The 22,159-nt window shown below is 37.9% G+C and overlaps 2 protein-coding genes across 2 annotated transcripts; one reads left to right on the top strand and one right to left on the bottom strand.

The window, feature by feature from the left end:
• Positions 1-4,004: 4,004 nt before the first annotated feature.
• On the top strand, positions 4,005-5,822 carry nitr12 (novel immune-type receptor 12). Its single transcript, XM_079867777.1, is given in 7 exon segments — positions 4,005-4,071; positions 4,184-4,427; positions 4,429-4,529; positions 4,659-5,024; positions 5,102-5,230; positions 5,535-5,581; positions 5,659-5,822. Coding segments are annotated over 7 exon segments (1,056 nt in total). The 5' UTR covers positions 4,005-4,031; the 3' UTR covers positions 5,788-5,822.
• Positions 5,823-17,946: 12,124 nt separating this feature from the next.
• LOC307155239 (uncharacterized protein) lies at positions 17,947-20,085 on the bottom strand (the record flags this gene model as incomplete). The annotated part of the gene is made up of 4 exons (XM_079865800.1): positions 17,947-18,117; positions 18,942-18,973; positions 19,176-19,295; positions 19,944-20,085. The coding sequence occupies 4 exons, from the start codon at positions 20,083-20,085 to the stop codon at positions 18,010-18,012; spliced, it is 402 nt and encodes a 133-aa protein (XP_079721926.1). The 3' UTR covers positions 17,947-18,009.
• Positions 20,086-22,159: the final 2,074 nt, after the last annotated feature.

The raw sequence follows: 22,159 nt of genomic DNA, 5'->3' as shown, positions 1-22,159 counted from the left end.
TTAGCAGAACATGCTTTTAAAACAAAAAATTGTGATGTGACCATTTAAAAAATAAAAAATAAAATAATATAAAGGTTTTCTTAAATGTCTGTGTGTCAGTGGGTGCACCTATACATCACAGTTTGACTGTTTTCCACTCACCAGACTGACCCTGGCTCATCTCTCACACCCCTCACTGCAGCTAAACCACACATTCACACTACATGCCTTTCACACTACTTTCCAGAACCACAGACAAAATGCCCCTTGTTTATCAGTGAGGTGACAAGTCAACACATGAATAAAAAATTATATATACTTGAGAATTTGATTATGAAACAGTAATGAAAATACAAAAAAACTTTTAAATTAAGATGCTGATCTTTGTCAGAAATGAATAATAATAATAATAATAATAATAATTATAAAACAAGTAGTGAAAAACTAAACTAAAATCAAGACCACAATTGTTGTATACTCATCTGCTTGCATTCAGATGCAGTGTATTGACAGCCTTATTTTAACAAAAACAAACAAACAAAAAAACTTTTTAAATGTATTTCTGTTGGCTTTCAGGGAATGTTACTGTTCCCCTATGGTATCATTTCCCAGGCCAAGCTCATTAACCCTAAAACACAACACAATGCAATGCGTAATTCAAAAAACAAGTAAACACCTGTGAAAAATCAATGTTCAATTTATGCTTCAGATTAACACAGTGCATTGGGACCTATTTTTACAGACTTTTCAAAAATATTTCTCTTTATGCATAATATATTTTTCACCACTGTGCAGAACTGAAACTTGATTCTTTTGCTTATATGCGAGCACCATTATTTAACTGTCATATTGAGCTTTAATATAATACTTTGTCTTATTTTTATTATTATGTGTTAAAGGCTAACTTAGGCACAATGCACAGTTAAGGTCTGCAACTGCATGCATACCACACGTTAGTTCCTTTCACAAGTTGACTAATGGTTTTGGAAACCGACTTATGCCACTAAATATATATATATGACAATGAATTCAATCCACAGAGCTTAGGTTGCGGTCACCCTTTGTTTCTGAAAGTAACATAGAACAAACAAACAACCTGAAGCGCGCTTAGGTCTCTGTGGGTAAAAGTTTCCATACATCATCTTATTGCAGTGAAACCCAAGAGACAAAGCCAAGCGCAGACAACTGTGATCTGGCTGTGTTTAGAGTTTGTCCACCAGCATTACCAACACACCACAATTCCAGAACCTTTATATTATTCTGAATTGTCATGCAGTGGTTCAAAATGTGCCACATATAAAAGGGTATTGTACTTTAACATGCTAACAGATAATTTAACCCAGAAGTTCTGGATCTGAAGGTGCAGCCGATAGAAGTTCAGTCCGTATTTCTCAATGCAAAATTCTTACAAAGGCCCATATCTAATATCAAATGTAAATATATGTTTGCATTCAACTAATGCTGTTTTTAATTTAAAAATTGCACACTGTAAAACATTTCTAACCCTCCCAAATCAAAAATTTCAAGTGACCGATAACATCTAAATTTTTCAATTGGCCCAAGTGAAATTCTGTAAATTTAATTTTTGAATTTACAGAATTTCACTTGGGCCAATTGAAAAATTTAGATGTTATCGGTCACTTGAAATTTTTGATTTGGGAGGGTTAGAAATTTTTTACAGTGCATGACTTAACACACAGAACTGCCTAGACTGAGTAAACTACTACAGTACATGAGCATAACGTTTGCAAGAATAAATATGCTGTTATTTTCATTAATATTGGAAAATAACATTTAGGGGAACTGATGAGAATATAAATGTGCTGTAATAGTTTGACAAAAGGGATGTGTTGTGAGTCTGTGTTTTTCTATTGACTGCACATAGGGGGCACTATTTCATTATTTGAAATGTTTTACAGGATACTATTGTTAGAGGTCATGTTAGTGGATGTGTTTTGCGGTTAAATGATCGATTAGGCATAAAAAGCAAGCAAAGTGTGTCAAACATCCATGACCGGCTGAATTATCTGAAATAGTAAATGACTGGATGAGCTATAAGAAGAACTATGACAAAATTCAAATGTTTCCTATAAATAGATATATTATACAGTTATCATTTTGTGAGAATGATGTTATTGAAACAATGACTGTTATTAGGGGTGCAATGGGTTGCCATTGATCTATGATCAGTTCTGATCAGGCCCCGCGTTTCGGCAGAATTTGATTCGCAGATTTATTGCCAAGTTTAACCATCATACAGTGAAAGTTTATCATTTGCATGTGTTTTTGTTTCTTGACAATTTACACATTCAAGCGATTTTAAACAATTCAAGCACAAGAAGAGGCGAAAGAGAACTCGATCGTTCTGTTATCTGAGTGTACAGACACACACATCCGAAGCGGACACACACAAAGAGAGGCACATTTCAGATAGCGCAGGAACACTGAATTTATTCCTCTTTCGCATGTCCTTGCGCTTGAAAAGACACATACACAAATAATTATGTTAAATACTCATCTCATCAAGTAATCTTGTAAACACAGTCGTTTATGTTTCTTATGGTTGAGTGTCGCAACATGTAGTGCCGTTGCGCTCGGGCGGCCCGAGTTTGAGTCCCGGCTAGTGGACCTTTCCTGTTCCTGTCCCCCGTCTCTCTCCCACCTCACTTCCTGTCTACTCTATTATGTCCTGTCACAATAAAAGGCAAAAAAAAAAAAAAAAAAAAAAATACAAAAAAAATAATAATAAAAGTGAATAGTTGAGAAAGAAATCAAATGTGGATCCGTTCATTAGGTCTTAAAGCTACACTGTGTAGGATTTTCTCCCATCTAGCAGTGAAATTGTTTATTACTACCAACTGAATATTACTTTCTAGCCCCTCCCATTCCAAGGGCGTTTTAACTCCTACGGTGGGCGTATTATTTCAAATCTGCCGGCAGTCGCGAGTAATCTCCCTCTCGCATTCGTCACGGTGCAACTGAGTGTAAAAACGCGAAAGGCAAAGCTTGAATTTCCAGGTATGTCCCTCTTTGGCTAATGTATTTTCAAGATGGAGGCGCAACATGGCTACCACCATTCAAGCAACTCGCTCGTATTCTGAATGGCAGATTCTACGCTTACGAGAATACTTGATTAGTTGGTAGAAGTAATTACACATTAATGAGCACATATCATTTTGAAAGAACAAAGTGTTTTTTGCTAAGAATCAGCTTAAAAAATTACACAGTGTAGCTTTAAAGTGACAGCAGCCTATAAAAATCTGCTGCTGTCTGTGTCATTAATGTTAATCACACAACAAAACATATTTAACAAAGTTTAATCTATATTTAATTTATACAGAGAACACTATAGTGTTATTTTGCATTTAATTGTTACATTTCTGTACATGAATACTACTGTTAGACCTTACTTTATTTGTAACTTTGTTATATTGTATTCATCTTTGCTTGTAATTTGTGTATTTGATCTTATTTTATTACTGAATGAATGTCTTTAATGATGTTTAATTATTAAAAGCTAGATTTTTGCTGTGTTATCGGAGTACTTAAGTGGGCTTTAAGTAATAAATAAAAAGCAAAGTTAGATTAAAAAAAAATTCGGATCCAAAAAATGATCCGATCCATGACTCAAAAACCATAAAATGATCCGAACCGTGAGTTTAGTGATCCGTTGCACAACTACTGGTTATCAATATGGTTGATCAAATAAATGTATTTTATTCTGAGCTTGCTGTGTAAGAAAGAAATTAAGAAAATAAAAGGTCAAAAACTACTGAAAATGAGAGTTCACAAAGATTAAATATTACCAGTTGATTATTACACAAGATTCACAGAGACTCCAATAAAAGCATAAGAGCAAAAGATAAGCCACATCACATGCTATACGTCTTGGGTCAGACAGCCAGAATGGAAAAATGACAACAGCCAATCAGACCCAGACATCATCTACAAGGCAAAAACAAGGCTTGACTCCTCCAAACCCAGGCGTTTCACACCCACACGTCTTACAAATGCTCCATAAGATGTTGCCTAATGCACAGAGGACCTCAACTATGTTAAAACTTCTGATATGTTTTCTACTCTTTAGGACAGGTGTGTTTGCTCTGGAAGAGAGATTTGTTCTGCAAAGTTAATTCTTACCTTATATTTATGAAAGGGTGTTTTTCTGATCTGCTCTGATGCTCCTTGTGCTTTTTCTTCTCAGGCTTCATCACATCTGCTGCTGTAGTTCAAAAGAAAGTCCTGGAGACCTTCGCTGCAGGTGAAACTGTAACTTTAGAGTGCTTGATATCTGAAGCCCACGAGAACTACGTCTCCTGGTTCAAGCAATCTCTGGGAGAAGCTCCAACATGCATCCTCAGTCTCTATACTGATGCTTTAACGCCAACGTTTTACGGAGACTTCAAGAACGACACAAGATTGACAACTGTAAGGAAAAATAATAATTTTACTAAAAGACTTAAAGCCATCAGACACTGGAATCTATTACTGCGGTGCTCGTGACTATGATCTTACAACTTTCGGTAATGGGCTGTTTTTAAACTATAAAGGTAAGTAAACCTAGAAAAACTATATATATATATATATATATATATATATATATATATATATATATATATATTGTATATATATATAAAATGATATAATGTATATAATGTATAATCCTATTCTAATTTTAGGGGTAAATACAAGACAACATCACATTAAGCAGTTTTTGTCAGGAGTGGACTTGAGTACTGGAGTAAATGAGTTTAACCCAGGAGACTCTGTCAATCTTCACTGTACTGTTCTCACTGAAAGATGTGAAGGAAATCACAGCATCTACTGGTTTAGACAAGAATCAGGAGATACACATCCAGGAATCCTTTACAAGCATGGAAACAGAAACGATCAATGCATTAAGAGCTCTGAGAAAGATTCCCATACACAGTCTTGTATCTACAATCTCCCCAATCTCAGTTTAACTGACGCTGGGACTTACTACTGCGCTGTGGCCATGTGTGGAGAGATACTGTTTGGAAATGGAAGTCGGATTGATATTGGAGGTGAGAAAATTATTTATATACGATACATTAAATCATTTTAATTGCAGTTTGAATATTTTGACTTTTTTAAATCTTAGAACCAATTTCTGAGATGGCCTGGACTGACTTAAAGGTCCCAGTTTTGGTAGTAACAAATATATTGTGCTTGGTGATCATCGCTATCCTTCTATGTAAGAGAGCACAAAAACGACAAGAAACATTTTCTGGTAAGCCATTTGTATTTTAAGAATATTGAGACAATATTGTACGATAATGTTGATTATTAGAGCATTACTGACACTAATTATATTACATAAAAATAAAAGGTATAACTGTCCAAAAGATTAAATTAAATCAACCTGAATTTAATGTTCAATTGTAAAATGCAACAAATTGTTGATTTTTATCATTGAGATAACTTACTGCACTGTTTGATTACTTACTGCAAAATACACATACGTATAACATACCAAAATGTGTAAATATCATGTCATAACTAAAAAGAAAGCATATTCTGCATATTCTTTGCAGAAACCCAGCCATTACAAACAACACTTTCTTCGTCTCCTGCTAATGAGGTAACATTTAAATATACTACATTGCTTTGTTTTATTCGTTTAGCTATGTGTATTGAGTACTTTGGTGTTGGTTTTAGGGTGTACCAGAGGAGATAAGCTACGCAGCGGTACATTTCCCTGGAAGAAACACAAACAGACACGAGACTGAAAGAAGCTCAAGCACACATGTAGTGTACTCAGCTGCGAGAGGTTACAGTAGTAAATAATATTTCTGTGATATAACATTTAAATTAAAGTAATATTGCCCTATGTGTTCATTAGTTGTATTTGATGTACTGTATCTGAATGCTGTCGTGAGCTCTAATAAAACAAACGGCATTGTCTTATAAAAACTTGATTCTATTATCATTCACAACAAGCCTATACCAGTTACAGTACAAACACTGAATGATTCCTCAAGAAACAAAGTTTTAAATTCATTGGTGGAAAAACATTTCATAAAAAGGTATTTCTAGTTGCTGAGAGCCTTATTCTTTCACAAATAAATGTCTTATATTAGTGAACTTATGATCAGAGAATCAAAATTGAAATATTGCAATTTACTATATTATGTTTATGACTAAGAGGGGCAAAATACAAACATCTTCAACGTGTGGCCCTCAATAAAAAGAAATCTGCTCTCTTTGTTCATGGCCACTCAGTTAGACTAGCAGGGTTTTTTATGTTATATTTTTTACATGCATATGCATTTAGGTTCAAAACATAAGTTTCACTTTTAAGCAGTGTAAGGCGTTTTTTGAAAAAGACTAACACACAAATGAGCTTATCTGAGCCAGATGAAGTAGAATTTCACTGGTTTACTGATGATAACACTTGTCTATTCAGCTCCCCCTGCTGTTGAGAATCGAAATTGCAAAGTTGAAGCAGTTTGTATTAAAATGCAGTTCAAGAACTAAAATGTTTTCAATTCAGCATCATGCATAGACCTACGGTTAGATGGCACATTGAATTGAACACGGCTGAAAACATGGAGGGATAGACACAAGTCAATAGCACGCACACGTACAGCTCCTAGATCACGTAATTATGCTGTAATATATGTGTCCCATAGCCTCTTGGACTATGAGGGCTCCCTGTAACTTCTGTTACTGTTGGGTCCTATGTGAATATGAAGGCCCCAAAACCTCTAATATATTGTCCCATAAAATTATATTTATTTGAACCACTCTTTGAGCTTCTTTCTTTACCTGAAAGGTATTGGAAAAATAACTATTTATTATTACAGCATAATTTAAGTTGAAGTGAGATAAAATTTTAAAACATTGCCTAATTTTTTATTTGTTGCCTAAATTATAAATGATCCAACAAAATGAGCTAAGAGAGAGCAATAGAGTATGTTTTAGCAATTATGTACTATTTATTTGAACTGTAAAAACTTACACCCTTTACTACAGTTGTTTGAACGTCTGTATAGATGCAACTTCAAATAAAAAGGCAATGAAGAGTGTATGAAAATTACAGATTTTCTTTTTTTACTGGTCAAACCAAATTTTAGTAGCTACAGCACTCGAAAAGATGGTCCAATCAGATTGTAATACCTATTACCACTAGACTAGTGAGTTTAGTTTGTTTGACACATAGTTTTGCTAGCCTGACGTGGTCATACTCAGATTCTAGTCAGAATGTGAGTCTGATACTGCTCCATTGAGCTGTGATTATGGGGCGTGTTTCAAACCAAACCAGGAAGGAAAATGCCTCTGCTCTGCACTCAATTGGATAGACCTACAACCAATCATAGCAGCGGATTAAGTGACATATGTTTTTCATTCATGTTTCCGATCAACAAATGCCTTGATCGCGTCTCTCTGTTCCTCTTTTAAAATGAATGCGCTGTCGATATCTTCTATAACAGACGTGATGGCGGAATCTACACATAATGTTCTATAAACAAAGTTCGGAGGAGCACGTTCAAATAATCGATCCAATCAACTTGTCATGAAATAATTACCATGTCTACCCTATCAGCATGAGAGTAAGCATATATTTATTCACTCTGTCAACTCACCTAACAGTCCTTGACAGTTTTCAGCATCCCTCCACTCACTCTCGGCTTGTCCTTCCACAGCCAGGAATACGGGGGGAGTAGGCTACTTTGGGTTCGGGCCGAATACCGAGCCCGGAGCCCTCTCCTCGGACAGCACGCCAAATATAGGACTACATTTATTCTATCTGACTTATTTGTAAGTGTGATCCATACACTCTAAAAACTAATTCAGAGGACCTTTAGTCATTACTTAAATATATATATTGTTGTGAAATAAAAAATCAAGTTCTGAGATACTGTTAGACTTTTTACTTGTAATTGTTATTTTATTGAGCTGGGATGACACACAAATTATGCCTATTGATTAAATATACTATCATGACTTGTCAGAGTTTAACATTTTCAGTTGATCAAAAATTTATTTAATTTTAAAGGGGTCATGAACTGGATTGTTTTATTATTTTATAATGTTGCCTGGGGTGCCCTTATAATGTTAGTATGATTTTTACATCAAAAATTGTCATAATTTATAAATAAAAGCCATTTTTCCAAGCCTGATTTCAGCCTCAGATTTGAAAGCTCCGTTTTAAGGGGCGTGTCTGCTGTGAGACTGCAGTGCAAACGCCCACTGCTGTGATTGGCTGACATGCTTGCATATGAAATAGCTAGTATTACATGAACTCTCTCGAAAACTTTTACTACGTTTTTACTATTACAGCTATCGAGATTAACAAATCGTGAAAAGTATCGTTTAAAGCATTATATTTAAATCTATTACATCGCATGAAAGGTTGCAGCATGATGAGCACTGACTGAGCAGATGACAGACAGTCTGTTGATCGCGTGAATAAAGATCTTATCATTGCAACGCAATTTTTGCACTCTCACAAATGCTTACACCAAATCACAATGCAAACACGATGTGAATACACAGTAAGAGCTTCGTTGTGTAGTGTAACAGTGTCATTATTTCATCACGAGTTTGGTTGTGTCCAGATAAGCTCTCGCGGCTCGCGCTGTGCTGTTTGATTGACAGCTTGTGCGAATGGAAAGGGATCGTTCTTTGATCGCTTTCTGTATATAATTTAATAACAGTTTAAAAAATATTATTTTCATAATACTATGAGAAATTATGTGAAGTTGATCGTTTAGTCACTGATGCATAAACAGTATTGAACGATTTTAAGAGAAAGATATCTGAACTTGAATAATTACACATCAGAAATCACTGATCGCAGATCAGGCATTAGAATACACATGGTTACTTACATGTTGCTGGCAGATCCGTCGGGAAATTGTGATTGACTGATTTAATAAAGTTTAACCATGCTGGAATCCGAAGGAAGCTTATGCAGACTGTCTTCTTCCACAAACAGGCACGCACAATATTTAGTAAACAGCATGTTTATTGCTTGGAAGTAGCTCGATCCGGTTTTGCAATCATCATGTCGTCCTATGTTATTTAGCATGTTTGGGCGAATCGGTGGGCGGGGCTAAACAGGCCGTGTTGAAGTAGGCGTTGATCTTCTTTTGTGGAGGCGGTGTTTTATCCTCTTTGACGTCATAGTTCCCCACTTTGAAAAAGGAGTCGTTTGCTGAGCCTGGTGTCTATAAAAGCTTTTATTGGACTAACAAGGTAGTTTTCAGTTCTGAAACTTACAGGATATTATTATAGTATTATGATCTCTTATATGTCAAAATATCAAGGAAAATTTGATTTCTCAGTTCATCACCCCTTTAAGTTCTGTTAATGTAAAAAACAATTTGATGACGTGTAAACGGTCCACAGTTACCGTGCGCATGTTTAAGGCCAGACAAGTGTGGCCAAAGCTGAAACTCGCTGAAGCGTAATGTGGTGAATGGTAAGTAATTTTATGCTTACACATATTCGCATTCGCTCAGGATTCTGTTGGTGATAGCCTACTGTAACCGAATACCGAAATCTGGAAGCACTCTCACAGGCTGAGTCCCAATTCGCCTACTTATACTACGACCTAAAAGTATGTACTTTTTTTGTGATGAAAAAGTACATACTTTTGAGTGTGTAGCAAAAAAGTATGCACGTTCTGGGACATACTTCGACGACGTCATGCAACGTGAACTTGAACGTGGTTGCCTACGCACACCGCGACTGTTAACAAAACATTTAACATTTCATTCATTCTTATATATCCAATATAATTTTATTTACTATTCCCATCTTTTTTTCCACAATACATTTACAATGTGTTTACCAAATTGAGGAGTGAAGCAGGGCGTCGTCGTAGATCAACCAAACGCAGGTCGTTTGTGAGGCGGCTGATTCTGACGTTCATGTGCAAATGTGTGTAACGAAAGCTGTGTAAGAAAGTGTAACTATTGTTTAACGTATTTTATACTTAATCTTATACGTATGTATAATACTTAAAAATACCCCGATGAAAATGAACCATGCTTTTACTATAGTAAAAGTGTAGTAACCATGTTTCTTTGGTTGGACTGATAAAGTTAACATATGTACAGCCACAGTATTACTACAAATAAGTCAGACAGAAACATCAAAAGAAATACATAAAAAAAGACACTTGCATGACACTGTACTAGAGCCTTTTTATTTATTGTTTTGTAGCCTGCAATGAGGCGCTCAGTATCTTCATCGGACCCTACAAGATAAACACGGTACTTTTTTGGCACAACATAAACCCATTAATATTACGAGACAATAAAATATAACTTTAATTAGGGTTAAACATTTGAATTCTTACACTTAAAAACTGAGGGCGCATCTCCGTTGCTGCATCCGACTGCCAGGTTTACATCACCACCATCACCGCAAAGCTCCTCCCTCCCGCACGCAATGGGTTGTGGGCAATATTAGCCGTTAGAGTGTGCATTGATCTGCACTTCGAATTCTAACCGGAAATAGTAGACCATCCGGGTATCTTTGGAATACTCATTTCAACATGCTACGATTTGGGACGTACTAATTCTAGTTTCGCATACTATTTAGGACGGATAGTATGCGAATTGGGACTCAGCAACAGTCTTCAAACTGTCTTGTTCTCCCTCCCTTCCTCGCACATATTAACGTTAATCAAAACTGATATTACCATCAAAATCAATAGAGAATTGACACGATGGTAATAGGTCGGAAGACCGAAGTTTCACGTGAAGCATTCAGAGATTTTTTCCCCTTAGGTGTGAACTCGTGAAATCTCAATTCTCCAGCGGCAATCTTCTTTGTTGTAAACAAATTCAACCCAAGCGCTCTTTGATGACGTAGTGATTACGTTACCGTTGCTCATCTGTCCATCATCGGTTTTTTTGTGGGCGGGGCTAAGTTCGGCTGGCATCCAGGCAATGCCAAATTTTGCCAAATTGCTGCAGCCCCCAGCAATTCATTGCCAGATGATGATCATTTTATCAAATCAGATAAATTTACAAATTTATTTCCAAATTTTTACAGAATTTATTGCAGTATACTCATCCCTTGAAAAAAATTAAATATCTTTTTTATTATTATTATTATTATTATAATGATTCTTCTGTATATTTATGTAAAATCATGGACACTATCTGGTTGTTATACTCTTAATTTTGCTTGGATGGATCACATGTTTTCTTTTCTCTCAGCATATTTGCAATGATTTCTTTAAATATTTGTTACACAAATTCTTGAAGGGTGTGGCCTTCTGATTGGTCAATGCTCTGCAGCCTTATTTATTGGTCTCTCATTTGAGACAAATTTGAGATTTGTGATAACGCGAAGGCATTACAGTGTAGACAGGGTTCGAAATGAGGGGGGTCTGGGGGGGGGTCCCGGACCCTCCATAAGTCATTAGGGACCCCGGGACCCCCCATAAGAATTTATTTTTTGATTTTTGGGGGTCCCCGACAAATATATTTTAACATTAAAAATTATTGTGAAAATTATAGGTCTTTAGTGACGTTTTATATTTATAACAGTAATTCATTTATTTCCCAGCGCCAATCAGGGCAGCTATTAGCCGAGTGAGTTCCTATACAGCGTCACAGATTGTTGTTGTGGTGCTCCCGCAGACACGCACTGTAGCTGAACGCGGCAAAACGAAACCTCACAAAGAGTGAAATCTTGAAAGAAAATCCTGTAAGTGCTTCGATTATGTTTATATCTCCATAATTGTTTATAGTAAAATATTAGGAGTTCGAGTTCCTATATCAAAAGTTGCATTAACTAGATACCCAGTGTAATGATTAGAAGAGTACGTTTGTCAATGTTTCTTGCTAGCTGTAGCCTATGTGTATGAAGCCAAATGATCTGCCAGCTAACAGCAGACTATGGAAGCTTTTTTCCGCCACAGAGTGAAAAATAAGAAAAGGTAACTGCGACTTTTTAATCTCACAATTCTGACTTTTTTTTTCAGAATTGCATGTTTATATCTCGCAATTCTGACTTTATAATACGCAATTGGGAGATATAAAGTCAGAATTGCATGATATAAAGTCGCAATTGCGTGTTATAAAGTCAGAATTGTGAGATATAAACTATTCTGAGGTAAAAAAAAAAAATCCGTTTTTTTTCCCTTAGAATTGGACTTTATATCTCACAATTGTTAGTTTATATCTCACAATTCTGAGAAAAGATGTCAGATTTGCGAGATATAAACTCGCAATTATGTGTTATAAAGTCAGAATTGCGTGATATAAAGTCAGAATTGCGAGATATAAAGTCGCAATTGCGAGAAAAAAAGTCAGAATTCTGACTTTATAACACGCAATTGCGACTTTATTTCACGCAATTCTGACTTTATATCACGCAATTGTACCGCTGCGTAGCTTATCTCCTCTGGTACACCCTAAAACCAACTCCAAAGTACTCAATACACATAGCTAAACGAATAAAACAAAGCAATGTAGTATATTTAAATGTTACCTCATTAGCAGGAGACGAAGAAAGTGTTGTTTGTAATGGCTGGGTTTCTGCAAAGAATATGCAGAATATGCTTTCTTTTTAGTTATGACATGATATTTACACATTTTGGTATGTTATACGTACATGTGTATTTTGCAGTAAGTAGCAAACCTCTCAATCACATCTCAATGATAGAATCAACATTTTGTTGTATTTTACAATTGAACATTAAATTCAGGTTGATTTAATTTAATCTTTTGAACAGTTATACTTTTTGTTTTTATGTAATATAATCAGTGTCAGTAATGCTCTAATAATCAACATTATCGTACAATATTGTCTCAATATTCTTAAAATACAAATGGCTTACCAGAAAATGTTTCTTGTCGTTTTTGTGCTCTCTTACATAGAAGGATAGCGATGATCACCAAGCACAATATATTTGTTACTACCAAAACTGGGACCTTTAAGTCAGTCCAGGCCATCTCAGAAATTGGTTCTAAGATTTTAAAAAGTCAAAATATTCAAACTGCAATTAAAATGATTTAATGTATGTATCGTATATAAATAATTTTCTCACCTCCAATATCAATCCGACATCCATTTCCAAACAGTATCTCTCCACACATGGCCACAGCGCAGTAGTAAGTCCCAGCGTCAGTTAAACTGAGATTGGGGAGATTGTAGATACAAGACTGTGTATGGGAATCTTTCTCAGAGCTCTTAATGCATTGATCGTTTCTGTTTCCATGCTTGTAAAGGATTCCTGGATGTGTATCTCCTGATTCTTGTCTAAACCAGTAGACGCTGTGATTTCCTTCACATCTTTCAGTGAGAACAGTACAGTGAAGATTCACAGAGTCTCCTGGGTTAAACTCATGCTCATTTACTCTGACAAAAACTGCTTAACGTGATGTTGTCTTGTATTTACCCCTAAAATTAGAATAGGATTATACATTATATCATTTTATATATATACAGTGCTATGCATAAGTTTAGACACCCATGCTAAAGTTGACTAAAAAGAGGAATAAAAAATCATCTTTTGGAAATTGAACTTAATGCCTTAATTAAAAAAAATAGGAAAAATCCAACCTTTAAGGACACCAATTTTCTTTGTGAATGATTAATGTATCGTAAATAAATAAATGTTCTTCCTTAAAATACAGGGTGCATAAGTCTGGACACCCCTATGTTAAATTCCCATAGAGGCAGGCAGATTTTTATTTTTAAAGGCCAGTTACTTCATGGATCCAGGATACTATGCATCCTGATAAAGTTCCCTTGGCCTCTGGAATTAAAATAGCCCCACATCATCACATAGCCTTCACCATACCTAGAGATTGGCATGGTTTTATTTCAGTTAGCCTAATAGCTAGAGAGATGATCTTATGGAAAGTACTCCATGCCAATCTCTAGGTATGGTCAATTTTGATTTCAGTTGGACTTTAAACAGCAAGCTTAGAATTAAAGACAGCTCCAGTGTTATTTGATCAACCATATTGATAACCAGTAGTGGTGCAACGGATCACTAAACTCTTTTTATTTATTACTTAAAGCCCACTTTTAAGTACATCGATAACACAGCAAAAATCTAGCTTTTAATAATTAAACATCATTAAATACAAGTGAACAGTCAGTAATAAAATAAGATCAAATACACAAATTTCAAGCATAGATTAATACAATATAACAAAGTTACAAATAAAGTAAGGTCTATCAGTAGTATTCAGGTACAGAAATGTAACAATTAAATGCAAAATAACACTATAGTTGTCACAAACTGCTCTGAGACACAAAGGTTGAGATCCAATTGCAGCTTTATTAAGGGGCAATCCAGAATCGTAATCAGCACAAGCAGGGGTCAAACACAGGAAGGCAGTCAGTCCAAACAAACAAAACAAAACAAAAACAAGACAGGCAGGGGTCAGAAGCAAAAGAGTAATCCAGGGAACAGGCAAGAAATCCAAAAAACCAAGAGACATGAAACCAGGGAAAACGCTCGGAAATGCAGTGCAACAACATACAAAACTTTGCAATGAGTGAACATGGTATAAATAGGCTGAAACTAACAAGGTAATGAGACACAGGTGAATACAATCAGTGATTATGAGTCCGGGCAGTGAGTTCTGGGAAATGTAGTTTGAGTGAAATATGATAGTCTGGTGTTGAGTGCCCTCTGGTGGCTTTCAAGGGCACTCCAGCTGGTGACCGTTACAATAGTGTTCACTGTATAAATTAAATATAGATTAAGCTTTGTTAAAGATGTGTTTTGTTGTGTGATTAACATTAATGACACAGACAGCAGCAGATTTTTATAGGCTGCTGTCACTTTAAGACCTATTGAACAGATCCACATTTGATTTATTATTATTATTTTTTTTATATTGTTTTTTTGGTGATTTTTGCCTTTTATTGTGACAGGACAGTATAGAGTAGACAGGAAGCGAGGTGGGAGAGAGACGGGGGACGGGATCAGGAAAGGTCCATGACCCGGGACTTGAACTCGGGTTGCCCGAGCACAACGGCGCTACATGTCGGTGCACTGACCACGAGGCCATCGACGCCGACACTCAACCATTCATTTAAGACATAACCGACTGTGTTTACAAGATTACTTGCTGAGATGAGTATTTAACATAATTATTTGTGTAAGTGTCTTTTCAAGCGCAAGGACATGCGAAAGAGGAATAAATTCGGTGTTCCTGCGCTATCTGAAATGTGCCTCTCTTTGTGTGTGCGTGCTTCGAGTGTGTGTGGCTCTCTTTGTGTGTGTGCGCTTTGGGTGTGTGTGTCTGTACACTCAGATAACAGAATGATCGAGTTCTCTTTCGCCTCTTCTTGTGCTTGAGTTGTTTAAAATCACTTCAATGTGTAAATTGTCAAAAAAAAAAAAAAAAAAAAAAAAAAACACGTGCAAATGATAAACTTTCACTGTATGTTGAATCACATTCTGCCTGATCAGTACGGATCACGGATCAACGGCTAATAACAGTCATTGTTTCATCATACTCACAAAATGATGTTTACTGACTGTATATAGTTTATAGTCTAGAAGTACAATGTATTTATAGGAAACATTTGAATTTTGTCATAGTTCTTCTTATAGCTCATCCAGTCATTTACTATTTCAGATAATTCAGCCGGTCATGGATGTTTGACACACTTTGCATGCTTTTTTGCCTAATCGATCATTTAACCGCAAAACACATCCACTAACATGACCTCTAACAATAGTATCCTGTAAAACATTTCAAATAATGAAATAGTGCCCCCTATGTGCAGTCAATAGAAAAACACACTCAAAACACATCCCTTTTGTCAAACTATTACAGCACATTTATATTCTCATCAGTTCCCCTAAATGTTATTTTCCAATATTAATGAAAATAACAGCATATCTATTCTTGCAAACGTTATGCTCATGTACTGTAGTAGTTTACTCAGTCTAGGCAGTTCTGTGTGTTAAGTCATGCAATTTTTAAATTAAAAACAGCATTAGTTGAATGCAAACATATATTTACATTTGATATTAGAAATGGGCCTTTGTAAGAATTTTGCATTGAGAAATAAGGACTGATCTTCTATCGGCTGCACCTTCAGATCCAGAACTTCTGGGTTAAATGATCTGTTAGCATGTTAAAGTACAATAATACCCTTTTATATGTGGCACATTTTGAACCACTGCATGACAATTGAGAATAATATAAAGGTTCTTGAATTGTGGTGTGTTGGTAGGTAATGCTGGTGGACAAACTCTAAACACAGCCAGATCACAGTTGTCTGCGCTTGGCTTTGTCTCTTGAGTTTCACTGCAATAAGATGATGTATGGAAACTTTTACCCACAGAGACCTAAGCGTGCTTCAGGTTGTTTGTTTGTTCTATGTTACTTTCAGAAACAAAGGCTGACCGCAACCTAAGCTCTGTGGATTGAATTCATTGTCTTATATATATATTTATATTTAGTGGCATAAGTCGGTTTCCGAAACCATTAGTCAACATGTGAAAGGAACTAACGTGTGGTATGCATGCAGTTGCAGATCTTAACAGTGCATTGTGAAAAAAATTGAGCCTTTAACACATAATAATAAAAATAAGACAAAGTGTAAAATGGTGCTTGCATAGAAGCGAAGGAATCAAGTTTCAGTTCTGCACAGTGGTAAAAAAAAAAGATTATGCATTAAGAGAAATATTGTTGAAAAGTCTGTAAAAATAGGTCCCAATGCACTGTGTTAATTTGAAGCGTAAATTGAACGTATTGATTTTTCACAGGTGTTTACCTGTTTTTTTGAATTACGCACTGCATTGTGTGGTGTTTTAGGGTTAATGGGCTTGGCCTGGGAAATGATACCTTAGGGGAACAGTAACATTCCCTGAAAGCCAACAGAAATACATTTAAAAAGTTTTGTTTTTGTTAAAATAAGGCTGTCAATACACTGCATCTGAATGCAAGCAGATGAGTTATATACAACCATTGTGGTCTTGAATTTAGTTTAATTTTTCACTACTTTTTAAAATTATTATTAGCACCATCAGCATGGGGTGTTGTGGCAGGCAATTAATACAAGCAATTTGAAGGACTTTTTTGAAATGTCTTCTGATTTCATTTGACCTCTTAAATTCTTCACACATTTCAGATGTAGTTTGCAATCTGAAAATGTCTGTAGCATTGCTTGCATTCCCTGCAGTATTTTAAACCACTACAAAAGGAATATACTATATATTGAATTTAAAAAGATATTCAGGGGTGGGTGGTGGGGGGTAATTTGGGAAATTTTCATTTCTGACAAAGATCAGCATCTTAATTTAAAAGTTTTTTGTATTTTCATTACTGTTTCATAATTTAATTCTCGAGTATATATTTTATTCAAGTTATTGTCATGTGTTGACTTGTCACCTCACTGATAAACAAGGGGCATTTTGTCTGTGGTTCTGGAAAGTAGTGTGAAAGGCATGTAGTGTGAATGTGTGGTTTAGCTGCAGTGAGGGGTGTGAGAGATGAGCCAGGGGTCAGTTTGGTGAGTGGAAAACAGTCAGACGGTGATGCACAGGTGCACCCACTGACACAGACATTTAAGAAAACTTTTATATTATTTTTTTATTTTTTTTATTATATGGTCTACATATCACAATTTTTTGTTTTAAAAGCATGTTCTGCTAATAAATAGAGTAATATCAAAATGTTCAGCATGATCAGGCTATACAGCTGCTGCTCTCAATGTACTTTATTGTTTTGAAATGTGTGCACAGATATACAGTAATTATAACAATTTATTTTTTGATGTGTATATGGTCTGGTCCGCTGAAGTTCATCACAACCCCTGTCTCTTCTGTAAGGGCCTGGTTATATCTCCATGATACAATATATACACAGATCTAAAATAATGTTCTTAGTAGAACTTCCACATGATTTCACAACTTTTATTGTTTCAAAAATTGTAAACATTGCAGATCCCACATACACTTTAAATTTACGGAATTAGCAACAGCATATAAATATTAGAGTCCTGATAAAAATATAGCTTGTAAACACAACATTAGGCAACAATATTGGACCATGTGTCATTGCTGGACTATCTAGTAGCAGAATACACAACATCTGATTCCTCAGCATGTCTGGCTGCTCTTCTGGTTTTCTGCTTTGAGAACTGTAGAGCAGCATACAGTGTTGAATGAGGCTCCTGCAACCGAACCAAAAATGCATTTAACAACAGAGCTACTGTAATCTTTCACTTATTAAATTTAAATAATTTTCACTTTAAAATTCAGATGCACTTAGAAGAAAAACTGTGTGTTTAGCAAAACGAAGGCAAACGGCTATTATATATAAAATAGACTTAGTAACATCAAACTACATTCACTGCTGTTACGTAGATTTTATTATTCAATTCTAATTCTGATATTGTGGGTATTCGGGAAATAGTCAGGGAAAGAAAAAGTGGAATTTAACTGAAAGTGTTCCTGATTTGTTCTCCCACAGATATAAAATGCATGATCATTTTACCCATGCAAAATACTTTATATTTTATACCCACTTTATTCAAGAATAAATCATACTTAATTTTGATATTTAATATTTACAAAAATATTTCAAGCATGCAGTCCTTTTAAAGAACATGGCTAGTACTAAACAGAAAAAAGAAGCAGGTCTGCAGTCCGTATGTAAAAGATCATCAAGTAAGAAACTTTATATCGCCTGAAGAATGTTAGACATTTAAGAAATATTGAAAAACATTGATATTAGAAAAGTCAGTTTATAGTTTTCAGATTTTTGAACTCCTTTAAACAGCAGAGACGCACATATTCAAATCTTTTTGTACACGGGTCAATCTGATCTTTAATTGCAACTCTATAAGAATATGCATATTCTGATGATATATATATATATATATATATATATATATATATATGACCTCATAGACCTCAGAAGACTTCTGTGTGAAATATGCTTTGCATTTCATTTTTGTGTAATCAAATAATTGTACTGTATATTAAGAATGTTTACCTCATGGTGTTGTGTTACATGCTGATCAGCATCTGTGACCTCAAAGAGAAAAAGACATTTTGCTGTTTTTTCCAGATTTTGTTTTCCATTATAATTTGTTAAATACACTTGCTGATTTGTTTTTATCATTACTTAGTATATCACAGTATCCTATGATCTATTTGCCATTTACACAATATGTGAAAGCATTCACACTGGTATTACATATTTTGAACTGAATAGATGTACTGTTACCTTTTTTCTGTGTGTTTCTGATCTTAACAATGAACAGTGTGAGAGGAATGATGATCAGAATAACAACAATACCACCAAAAATAAAGGTCAGTGTATAAAAGATGTTCCCTTTCGTCGTCACTACGAGTTACGTCAGTAACGACGAATGGGGTTTCGCTTAGAAAGCCTCTCACCTTCGAGTATACAAAACGAGCCAATGGCAAGAAAATGCCATGGGTCTGCGGAATTTGCATAGCATAACTCCGCCCCACCTCATGGGCATATAAGGAAGTATGCTGGCAACATGCAGATATGTTTTCGCTTCAGAGCCAAGAGTTCTCTTCACTCCTACAAGCCATTCTGAATCATCTTCACTCCACGAGACGAGCGGCTCTTCAGTGTGTTGGTATGACGGTGCGTTCCAGCGAGATCGCATTGCCTGTTGCTAATCTGTGCAGTGATCTGCCGACAGTGTGTGTGTTTCTCCCTGGGTGCTTCAGCACTCTGCTGAGCTTTTTCCTCTCTCTAAAAGAGCTGCACGCGGCACGTCTTTTTCAAGACGGCTCGCCCGTGTATTTACTGGATGTGGGAGCGTGATTCATCTGCCTAACGGTCACGAGCGCTGTTTCGCGTGTTGGGCTTAATCACACTCGGCAGCGCTCGTGGATGAGTCATGTTTTCATTGCGGGAACATGACCATCGCAATGTTTATAGATCGAGACTCAATGATCTGCGTGTGAGAGTCCCCTCTGCCACACCCCAATCTATCTCTCCCTCGAGAGGGGATACTTTGGCTGGTGGCCAGGGTGATCTGAGGGTTACGGTGTGGCATAATACCGACAAGCATTCCTCGGGCCACGCCCCCCTCCTCATCGCAAACCGTGGGGCTTCCGTGTGTGCCTGGTTCCTGTCGGGGACCCAGTGTTTTCATTCGGGGCTCCAGCAGATGGTATCATGTCACTCACAGCATCACAAGGCGGGCTTGATTCCTCTGGAAATGAGGATTCGACTGCGTTGCCTCCCTCGGGAGTGTCAACATTAGTCGAGTCAGATCCAGAGCTGATGGCCATGCTTTCCCGGGCAGCTGAAAGCATCGGTTGGAGTGGCGCCTCACGCGCCTCGCCACTCTCGTCCCCCTCTGTCACCAGACCCCTGCCAGAGCACGCCCCCGTGGAACGCTGGTCCTTCCCTGGCCTCCTCTGGCCTCCTCTGGCAGGACGCGGCTAATGACCGTGCCCCCACACCGGGCCGCTATGCCACCCACGTCCGGGCCGGTCATTCCGCTTCGCTGCACCACCGAGGGTACGTCTGTGGTTCGCATGACCCTGCTGGCACAGTTCTTGTGAGCCTGGCTAGAGCTCTCAACCTGTTCCGCTGGGTCACCCGAACCATCAGGCTCGGCTATGCGATTCTTTTCGCATGGTCTCCTCCCCGCTTCAGGGGAGTCTGCTTTACTATGGTTGGTGGCAATGCCCCTATCATGAGAGCAGAGGTTGCCACCCTACTGGCGAAGGGTGCGATCGAGACTGTCCCTCCAGCCGAAATGAAGTTCTGGTTCTACAGCCCCTACTTTATTGTTGCCAAGAAAACCGGTGGGTTACAGCCAATCCTGGACCTGCACGTCTTGAGCCGCTCCCTTCACAGGCTGGCGTTCAAGATGCTAACGGCCAAACGCATTTTCGAATGTGTGCGGCCACAGGATTGGTTTGCAGCAATCGACCTGAAGGACGCCTACTTCCATGTCTCCATTCTACCTCGACACAGACCGTTCCTACGGTTTGCTTTTGAGGGGCGGGCATACTAGTACACAGTTCTCCCATTTGGGATAGCCCTGTCACCTCGCGTCTTCACGAAAGTCGTCGAGGGAACCCTTGTTCCTCTATGGGAACACAGGGTTCGCATCCTGAACTATCTCGACGACTGGCTGATCCTAGCTCACTCTCGAGACCAGGTTTGCGAACACAGGGACCTAGTGCTCCAGCATCTAGCTCGTCTGGGCCTTCGGGTCAACTGGGAAAAGAGCAAACTTTGCCCCGTGCAGAAGATCTCTTTTCTCGGTATGGAAATCGACTCGGTTGCCATGTGCGCACAGCTTACGAGCGAGCGCGTGCAGTCACTGCTGACTTGCCTGAGACAGTTCGAGGGTTATTTCAGAGGCTCCTGGGGCATATGGCATCCTCAGCCGCAGCAACGCTGCTCGGATTGCTTCATATGAGACCGCTTCAGCACTGGCTTCGCGATCGAGTCCCGAAGTGGGCATGGCAACACGGCACACTCCGAGTCCCAGTGACTCTGGCCTGCCGTCAGACCTTCACCCCGTGGACGAACCTCAGTTTTCTACGGGCCGGAGTGCCCCCAGAACAAGTTTCCAGGCATGTTGTTGTCTAAACAGATGCCTCAACCACGGGCTGGGGCGCCATGTGCAATGGACATGCTGTATATAACTCCCGCCGAGAAGACCCCTCAAAATGCCCGATCAGTGTCGTTCTTTCCTTCCTGCAAGAAGGGTTGGAGTGAAGGCTGTCTCCCTTCACCCTGAAAGTGTATGTTGCCGCTATTGCTGCACATCACAATGCAGTTGAAGGAAAGTCTCTGGGAAAGCACGACCTGATCATCAGGTACCTGAGAGGAGCGAGGAGACTGAATCCTCCTCGACCTCCTCGTACCGTCTTGGGACCTCTCAGTGGTTTTAACTGCCCTGCAGAGTGCTCCCTTTGAGCCTCTGCAATCAGTGGAGCTTAAGTTCCTGTCAATGAAGACAGCGCTCCTGGTTGCATTGGCCTCCATTAAGAGGGTAGGGGACCTGCAGGCATTTTCGGTTGACGAAGCGTGCCTGGAATTCTGGCCGGCCTACTCTCACGTGATCCTGAGACCTGGATACGTGCCCAAGGTTCCCACCACTCCCTTTCGAGACCAGGTGGTGAACCTGCAAGCGCTGCCCTCGGAGGAGGCAGACCCAGCCTTGGCACTGCTCTGTCTAGAACGCGCCCTCTGTGCTTACGTAG

The sequence above is a fragment of the Squalius cephalus genome (assembly GCF_949319135.1).
Source record: "Squalius cephalus genome assembly, chromosome: 3".
Lineage (NCBI taxonomy): Eukaryota > Metazoa > Chordata > Actinopteri > Cypriniformes > Leuciscidae > Squalius > Squalius cephalus.
This window is presented reverse-complemented; position numbering and strand designations above follow the sequence as displayed.